The sequence below is a fragment of the Oncorhynchus tshawytscha genome, linkage group LG18, assembly GCF_018296145.1.
Source record: "Oncorhynchus tshawytscha isolate Ot180627B linkage group LG18, Otsh_v2.0, whole genome shotgun sequence".
In the NCBI taxonomy this organism is placed as follows: Eukaryota; Metazoa; Chordata; class Actinopteri; order Salmoniformes; family Salmonidae; genus Oncorhynchus; species Oncorhynchus tshawytscha.
In genome coordinates, this window is record NC_056446.1 from 31,227,582 (window position 1) to 31,237,273 (window position 9,692).

Here is a 9,692-nt window from a genome sequence, read left to right on the forward strand (position 1 = left end):
TCATTCTAGTCCAGAGGAGGCTGGTAGTTGTAGGACAGGCTCATTGTCTTGACTGGAATCTAATGCAACAGAGTCAAATGTTTCCATGCGTTTGGTACAAGTCCAATGATTACATTCCAGCCATTATAATGACCCTGTCCTATAGTTCCTCCCACCAGCCAGTTCGAGCCTCTCAGGGAAAATCAACAAAAGGTGAGAAGGCGATTGTTTTTTCCACCAAGGAGTAAGTGACAATGCTTTACAGAAGTCATTTGGGGAGATTCCATTATTATTGATCATTGCAGTTCCTGTATACTGCCACTTGGAGGCCATGAACCAGCTTGGTCATGCTCCCATAGTACACTGCTAGAGACTAGGCTCCATTTAGTCAAAATACATCACTTCAAAGCCAAGGTGTTACAAATACTTCAGGACATCTTAATCTTCTACATTATGCATTATTTCCACAATTTACAGTAACAATTCAATCTTAATTTCACAACAATTGTTATAGCTTAAACGCTCTATAATCACATTTGATTGGTCATGCACACCAGCTTGGATGCCCCTGTACCGTCTCCATGTTCTAGATGGTAGCAGGGTGAACAGGCTGTGGCTCGGGTGACAGATCCTTGGCCTTACTGTGACCCCGGGTCCTGGAGGGTAGGCAGTGTACCCCGGTGATTCGTTGAGCTGACCGCACCACCCTCTGGAGTGCCCTGCGGTTGCAGACTGAAATTGCCGTACCAAGCGGTGATACAGTCTGACAGGAAGCTCTCTATGCTGCATATGTAATTTGTGAGGGTCTTAAGGGCCCACTTGAAATTCTTCATCCTGAGGTTGAAGGGGAGTTGTTTCTTCACCACTGTCTGTGTGAATGGACCATTTCAGATTGTCAGTGATGTGCAAGCCAAGGGACTTAAAGCTGACCAACGCCACATTCCTTCAGTAAAATTTTGAACCAGGAACGGATATAGCCCGTGGTTCACACCAGACTGGATTGCCCTTGACCAGCACAAAAACATCCTGTGGCATCCTGCATTAGAATCAAACAGCCCCCGCGATATGCAACTTTTCAGGGAAGTTAGTAGGAACCAATACACACAGGCAGTAAGCAAAGGCTAGCTTTTTCAAACAGAAATGTGCATCCTGCAGCACAAACTCCCAAATGTTCTGGGACACTAAAGTCCATGGAGAATAAGAGCACCTCCTTGCAGCTGCCCACTGCACTGAGGCTAGGAAACACTGTCACCACCAATAAATCCACGATAATTGAGAATTTCAATAAGCATTTTCCTACAGCTGGCCATGCTTTCCACCTGGCCACCCCTACCCTGGTCAACAGCCCTGCACCCCCTACAGCAACTTGCCCAAGCCTCCCCATTTCTCCTTCACCCAAATCCAGATAGCTGATGTTCTGAAAGAGCTGCAAAATCTGGACCCCTACAAATCAGCAGGACTAGACAATCTGGACACTCTTACTAAAATGATCAGCTGAAATTGTTGCAACCCCTATTACTAGCCTGGTCAACCTCTCTTTCATATTGTCTGCGATCCCCAAAGATTGGAAAGCTACCACGGTCATCACCCTCTTCAAAGGGGGAGACACACTAGACCCAAACTGCTACAGACCTATATCTATCCTACCCTGCCTTTCTAAGGTCTTTGAAAGCCAAGTTATCAAACAGATCACCAACCATTTCGAATCCCACCGTTCCTTCTCCGCTAAGCAATCTGGTTTCCGAGCAGGTCATGGGTGCACCTCAGCCACGCTCAAGGTCCTAAACGATATCATAACCTACATCGAAAAGAGACAATACTGTGCAGCTGTATTCATCGACCTGGCCAAGCCTTTCGACTCTGTCAATCACCACATTATTTTCGGGAGACTCAACATCCTTGGTTTCTTAAATGACTGCCTCGCCTGGTTCACCAACTACTTCACAGACAGAGTTCAGTGTGTCAAATCGGAGGGCCTGTTGTCTGGACCTCTGGCAGTCTCTATGGGGGTGCCACAGGGTTCAGTTCTCGGACTGACTCTTTTCTCTGTATACATCAATGATGTTGCTCTTGCTACTGGTGATTCTCTGATCCACCTCTACGCAGACGATACCATTCTGTATACTTCTGGCCCTTCTTTGGATACTGTGTTAACTCACCTCCAGACAAGCTTCAAATGCTATACAACACTCCTTCCGTGGCCTCCAACTGCTCTAAAATGCAAGTAAAACTAAATGCATGCTCTTTAACCGATCGCTACCAGCACCTGCCCACCCGTCTAGCATCACTACTCTGGACGGTTCTGACTTATAATTTGTGGACATTTACAAATACCTAGGTGTCTGGTTAGACTGTAAACTATCCTTCCAGACTCACATTAAGCATCTCCAATCCAAAATTAAATCTAGAAATGGCTTCCTATTTCGCAACAAAGCATCCTTCACTCATGCTGCCAAACATCCCCTCGTAAAACTGACTATCCAACCGATCCTTGACTTTGGCGGTGTCATTTACAAAATAGCCTCCAACAGTCTACTCATCAAATTGAATGCAGTCTATCACAGTGCCATCCGTTTTATCACCAAAGCCCTATATACTACCCATCACTGCGACCTGTATGCTCTCGTTGGCTGGCCCTCGCTTCATATTCGTCACCAAACCCACTGGCTCCAGATCATATATAAGTATTTGCTAGGTAAAGCCCCGCCTTAGCTCACTGGTCACCATAGCAGCACCCACCCCGTAGCACACACTCTAGCAGGTATATTTCACTGGTCACCCCCAAACCCGACACTTCTTTTGGCCGCCTTTCCTTCCAGAACGAATTGCAAAAATCACTGAAGCTGGACTCATATCTCCCTCACTAGCTTTAAGTACCAGCTGTCAGATCACTGCACATAGCCCATCTAACTACCTCATCCCCATACTGTTATTTTTTTGCTCCTTTGCACCCCAGTAGCTCTACTTGCACATTCAGCTTCTGCACATCACTCCAGTGTTTAATTGCTAAATTGCCTATTTATTTCCTTGCCTCCCTTATCTTACCTCATTTGCACACACTGTATATAGACGTTTGTCCCTATTGGTGTTATTGACTGTATGTTTTGTTTATTCCATGTGTAACTGTGTTGTTTGTGTCGCACTGCTTTGCTTTATCTTGGTGTCAAAACTCTTCCACGGTAGGATACAAGTATTCTCAATGAAATGTGGCTATCGAGGAAGACACTTTTTGCCTACCAACAAATTGACACACTCAACCACTTATGTTTTCAGTTCACGGCGAAAAGATGGACTTTTGCCCAAATGAGAAAACCCTCCTGAGAGAGCAGGTGGAGAAAATAGGCCAAGTAAGTCTAGATCATTTTCCAGGCAGGGCACAATGACCTCTAAAGCAACAACTAGCTCCAGCATCCGTAGTTACAAGGGCACTAGACTGCTGCACATGCACACAAGTCAACTACAAAATACTTTCCTCACACTGAGGAAAGAGTGCAACATACTCACAATCTAGAATTTCCAGAACACTGACCATTTGTGTGGGAAAATATTTAATTGAGAGTTTACATGCACCTAAAATACATGTAATAATATTTCAATGTACAATATCTTAAATATACAGTGTACTACATGAGCATTAGATAACATAAATGTATGTATGCAGCAGATGGAAATGTTGATGTACTGATTGTCAGGAAGTCTAGTAGTCCTGTTTGAATATTGTTTTAATGTGTACTCTCCCTTCCTCCACATGAGACTATTGACTTGACAAAAGCAAGCTTCATCACACTACTTCTCGCTATATAATTAAACTGGATCAGTGATCATATTGCGGAAGAAAGGAAAGATGTGGATTGTTGCATTTGAGCGGCTCTAAATGCTTTAGCGAGAACATGTTTGTGGAATAATGCAGTCAAACAGTAAACGTATACAGGCAGTACGTTTTGAAGGGATCCCCTGGCTGGTTTGATATCTCATATCCTAGGCACCTGAGGGCAGTTTGGTCTTCTGCAGGTTCTATTGTATTGTATTACACACCTTCTTATAGGACTTGTGGAAGGGGCAACATTTCATACGCCCAATCCCAAATCAACACTTAGCCCCCAGGCTCTTTTGTAGATCTGAAATAGATGGTTATGTACAGAACAGTTTAGTCATTTAGCAGACGCTCTTATCCAGAGCGACTTTCAGGAGCAATTAGGTGTAAGGGCCTTGCTCAAGTGCACATCGACAGATTTTTCACCTAGTTGGCTCAGGAATTTAAACAAGCAACCTTTTGGGTTACAATGCTCTTAGCCACTAAGCTACCTGCACAACATGCTTGTAGCTTCACCTTACCAGTGTCTTCTGAAAACATTCAGTATGTGGCTGAAAAAGGTGCGCTTTCATGTACATATAACAAATCTTCTAAGATCTACACAAGTGCCTAGGGGGTTATGGGGCTAAGTCAACCACCAGCTTTCTCTACACTGGAAACCGACCGACTGGTTTGTCTACTTGGATTCTTTCTCAGCGTCCAGCAGCGCAGAGTGGATCCCAAGCTTCTGGAGCTCCTCTACCAAGTCTCCATTCTGGTGCATCTGTAGGAAGATGTCACAGCCACCCACAAACTCTCCATTTAAGAATATCTGTGGGATCGTGGGCCAGTTGGAGAAGTCCTTCACTCCTGTGAGAGAGACAGAAAGAGTTAACATGTGTAACTATTAACAATATCCATACAACATTTCCATTATGGCCCAATTTCAGCAGTATGCTGATGCTGTAAGATAACAGTTCCCCAACTGACATTGCTTTGACGCACTTGTTGTGTTGCAAGTTAGCATTTCCTTAAGGTTCATAGACTGTTACACAATGTTGTCTCTACTAGTCCCATTGTATAGCAACAGCCACAGTGAAAAGTAAGGGGACTACATATTGCTATAACAAGCCTAATAAATGTCAGTACATAAGTAGTATAACGTTTGAAATGAACCACACCCTCTTTGTCCTTGCTGCAAAACACTGATAAAAAAATACTGTGAACCTAGTTAGCTAGATTTGAAAAGGAGCACAACTACTTTTGGACAGGTCGATGTACCATACATACATACAGCCAGCCACATATAGTTAATTTCTGTCATCTTAATGAAACTATTGTTACCAACTACAAGGTTAAAACGATCGAGATACAATGTAGGCTAGTATTTTGAAGTAAAAAGTAGCGAGCTGTACTGACCTTGTCTGAGATCCTGGTCATCCAACACGTTATATGCAGCATATTCATTCACACCATGCATCCTCAGTATCTGAACCACGGCATTACTGAAACCACACATTGGCTGGGCAGGCGTCCCTTTCATAAACACCACCACCTTGTCCTTCTTCACCATATCACCAAGGTCTTTCTGTAAGGCCGCAGAACACATGAGCCTGGCCGAGGACACCAACGATGCATGTTGTCCATCAACTTGCTTCGGTGGATAGACCGACGAACTCAACCGAAGACAGCGAACTGTCGACCGAATTAGGTTGTTCATTGTCTTCGTTTGAAGGAAGTTATAAACAGACAGAGACACTTTCACACACTCGGGAGCAATGTTACCAACTAATTTTCAGGGAAAGTTGCTAGAGGCAGGTCGATTTGTTGCTAAAAGTTGCTAAATGACGTTGTGATGTCATTGGGTGATGACGCCATTACGCAATAACGAAAATAGCGTCATTACGTAGATTACACAATAACGTTACTCAAATTGACTGGCCATCTCGGCGACAAATATGATTTGGCATTTGTTAGTTTAGATTTGTTTGTTTATTATCATATATTTTTATTTGTAAAAGGAATATAAACACAACACATTTTTTATGATCACATTTTTATTTTTAAACACAACACATTGAATTATTAATATGTTATTACATTTGATTTATTCTCTTTATAACTAGTAAACCCTCCTTATTCTGAACAATTATAGTTTTAAGCAGTGTTTTGGTAGTTAGTTAACAAGCTACCTAACTGATCAACAATTATAGGTACAGGCTAATAACAAGGTATATATGCTATCTTACTGAACAAGCAACTTAACTCAAATAATGATGTATGCGCTAGGCATCACTCTCCAGCTCTCTCAGGTTGTTGTGCTGCTTGGCTGGCTAGCTGCTCAATGGTTTCCTCCAGATATTGCCACTGTTCTCTTACACACTGCAGTGCACACTGCCACCATCAGCTGTGTGTCTCCGCCAGTTCCAGAAAGCCCACTTCTTGCATACGTACTGTAAACATCATGAATCATAGATTGGCAAGGAAATCCTCTTCATATTCACTGTCCAACTGCATTGTCACGGAGCTGGAACCAGCAGAAGAGGATGGAGTGGCCTTAAAGCTGTACGCTGCTGTGGTGCCAAACTGCTGCAGAACTTCACTTGGTAGTTTATGCTGGTAAAAGGTATCACCAGCCAGATTCAGTCCATACCGCACCAGGAGTATGGAGTTGAGAGTGTGCAGTGACATTCTATTTATTAACTATTTATTAGCCGTTCAACCTCCGCATTTGAGTGTAGCAAGTGCAGCTTTGCACAGTTCTTCAAATGGATTTGACCTGGAAGAGTCCGTGTAGTTATTGACTTCACTCCAAAACTCGGCTGTATTTTCAGTTGAGTCCCACCTAAACAGATGGACGTTTCTCCATTGGGAAACAATTTTATCAATTGTTTGGGGCTGGTATCCCAGTAGCTCAGCTACTTTAATAATTTCAGTGGTGCCTATATTGTGCTTTAGTGTTTCCTTAACACTGAACAAGGCCATGTGTCGAAAGGCTTCTAGGTTGTCTGGGAGCCTTGCTTGCAGCTCCTTGCTTAAAGCAAGAATGTAGTTGATGCACTGTCTCTGAATTACCTTTTTGTCCTCTGGCGCAAGACTGAGTTGGTACACCGTGCTCTCGAAAAGATACTGAAGGTATGGTCGATGGACTGAGATGTCCATCAATGGCATCCTTCAGGACATCAATTTTTGCCATAGGGTTGACTACTCTGCTGCAAATTGATGTTAAGAGGTGTACCAGATTGTCCAAAAGCTTGACCGGATCTGTTTGGTCTCTCTCAAATGACTTCATTGCAACTTGTCCATGTACATGAGGTGGAGCACATCCGCATGTAGCAACGCTCACTGGCCTTGGTCAACTCAAAGTGGAGTTTCAGTTCTTCCCACTGGCTCAATATACGAGTTACCGCAGGCTCAATCGATAGCCAACGTGTGGCACACACTTTGGTGATCTGCAGGGGTTTCTGGCCACAATTAATGGTGGCATACACTGCTTTGTACGCCTCGTGCCGTTTTGGGGAAATCAAAAACCAGTTGTAGGTTTCCCTGATTAAGTACTCAACACTCCTAGGGATGGTTTCTTTGGATGCTGCACAGACAGCCAATTGTAAAGACTGGCACACACAGCAGATGAGTACCAAATTGGGCAATGCACATTCTTCCTTTAAAATCTTGTGCACCCCGTTGTGCACCCCAGTCATCACGGACGCACTACCAGTGCCAATACCCTGAAGATTCTCTTTTTTGAGGTTACACTTCTCAAGAAACTCAACTACTGCCTTTGCTATTAATCTGGCATCGCCCTCCTCCAATTCAACCAGGCTGAGAAATGTGGACAGAACAGTTATTTTTTTAGAACTGAAATACTGAATCACCACACCCAGGTATTTCGAGACACTGACATCAGTGGACTCATCCAAAAGGAGACTGAACTTCTCATCCCCCACATCTGATGTTACCCTTTAGAGAAAATAAGGAGCCAGTACTCACCTAATAATTTCTGTGCACTTGGAAGTTTGCTGCCACAGAATCTGAAAAGGCAGCTTTGCAAGCCACACCTAAATGGTCGCATGCTAGCAGCGAACAATGCTCCGCAATGGCCATTGCCATAGTAGCTTCTGCGCTTTTGCAGTTATCCACTTTTTTAACCAACTGTGGTAATGTGGACTGCGTTGTGGGGTTGTACGGTTTTGATTTATTTATATGCGTTGCTGTAGCGCAATGTTTTTTGATGTCATACATTTTTGCAAGCATATCTGATTTGCAGTACGCACAGTATGCCCAATTACTGGCTTCAGCCACCCTTTAAATTCAGGTAAAGACTCCCACTCTTTTCTGTACTTCTGTCTGTACATTATTGATTGAGACATGTTGATTGATGTTGTAAGTTCTGTTCAAGATCAAACACTTTTGACCACCTATATTCATTGGGTTTGTCAACAATGATTGCAATTTGCTGAATTTCCTGCTGGCCTGCTGCTGCCTGTGCACGAGCTGAGCGCCTGCTGCTGACATCACTCACAATGCAGTTTTGCAGCCAGTCACGTGTGTTGTGACTGAGTGTGTGACAGAGAAAATACATTTTTTAAAGTAGCTAAATTTGTTGCAAGGTGCTGTTTGAAAAAAAAGTTGCCAGGGTACTCTGAAAAGTTGCTAAATATAGCAACAAAATTGCTAAGTTTGCATCACTGCTCGGGAGCAGGGCAACACATTTATAGTTGAGACAAATATCAACCTCCATGTCATGTGACAAAATGGAAGCAACTAGATCTGAATGTTGATTGGACAGCATAAATTCCTGCACGTGTGTCATTCTTTCAAGTTTCAACACCAATTACGTAAGTTACACAATTGTGGGTGATGAAATAGCATACCAAAATATTTACTTTGATTATAATAAATAGTCCTAGATAAAAATATATATATTATTAAACAGAAACGTCAGACATTTTGTCTTTCTTATTAAGCATTTTAACATAACATGTGAACATTAGCTTCCGGTTTTGCGACGTCAGTGGCTTTCCACTTTTAGCGTAAAAAACAAACAAAAAAGTTGTTCATCCGACGATCAAAATGTGCAATCATTTATACAACACAGGTTTGTAACATATTATGAGTAGTGCTACTAATTGTATTGCAATGAAAACTGTGCTTTATATATTTAACAACACAGTTGATAAGAAGGTTTGGGGTTAGAAAGAAGTTGAGATTGTTTGTGTGTGAGTAGCTAGCTAACAGCTAGTTAGCTGTGGCATGCTGGTCGAGTCCAGCAACATCCAAGCGATACACAGTCGTCCTCTGTCATAGCTCATAATTTGTAACCTTGTGATACAGCCTCTTGCAAAGACAATTGCTTGTGGCGAAACATGGTTACATAAAGCAAAACAAGGAAGCTAAGGCGGGACTTTTGGAGGTTGAGGAGTTCTACGTGTGATGTTCCTTGGACAGATTGTCTTCAGAGAGCCCTGCTTTCCACGGCGGTGACAGACCATCATGTACCCTCACCTTTCTTGAAGCAGGAAGAAAAAGCCTTGTGTGGTAACCAGCTATTGTTTGGAAGGGGAAGGTTTTCCTGTCGAACACTTGATTTGTCACATTCTCTAGTATCTATACCTGTAGAGCTGGGATTCAGTCTTTGGCCCTCAACAGCTGTTGGTTGGCTCTGTTTTTGAATTTAATTACCTTTGTCATACCTTTTTATAAACCCTGTTGTTTCTGTGTCTCTCTGAACAGGTATTGTAAAGCATGGCTGGTGTCACAGGGAAAGATCTGTCCTGTGTGTTGACATCTTCAGGGATCCTGTTATCCTCTTTTGTAGTCACAGCTTGTGTAAAGCATGTCTGCAGGAAAAATGGAGACATAAGGGACCTCGGGAATGACCAGTGTGTCGGAAAATATTTAAGAAGTACAATCCACTCTG

At 42.9% G+C, this 9,692-nt stretch overlaps 1 protein-coding gene and 1 non-coding gene across 2 annotated transcripts; one reads left to right on the top strand and one right to left on the bottom strand.

Moving 5' to 3' along the window:
- Positions 1-3,510: 3,510 nt before the first annotated feature.
- Positions 3,511-5,633, bottom strand: LOC112217870 (glutaredoxin-related protein 5, mitochondrial). Its single transcript, XM_024378466.2, has 2 exons — positions 5,192-5,633; positions 3,511-4,642 (listed from the first exon to the last, which is right to left on the bottom strand). The coding sequence occupies exons 1-2, from the start codon at positions 5,490-5,492 to the stop codon at positions 4,470-4,472; spliced, it is 474 nt and encodes a 157-aa protein (XP_024234234.1). The 5' UTR covers positions 5,493-5,633; the 3' UTR covers positions 3,511-4,469.
- A 3,451-nt stretch (positions 5,634-9,084) lies between these two features.
- On the top strand, positions 9,085-9,371 carry LOC112218140. Its single transcript, XR_002948587.1, has one exon.
- The last annotated feature ends 321 nt before the right edge of the window (positions 9,372-9,692 follow it).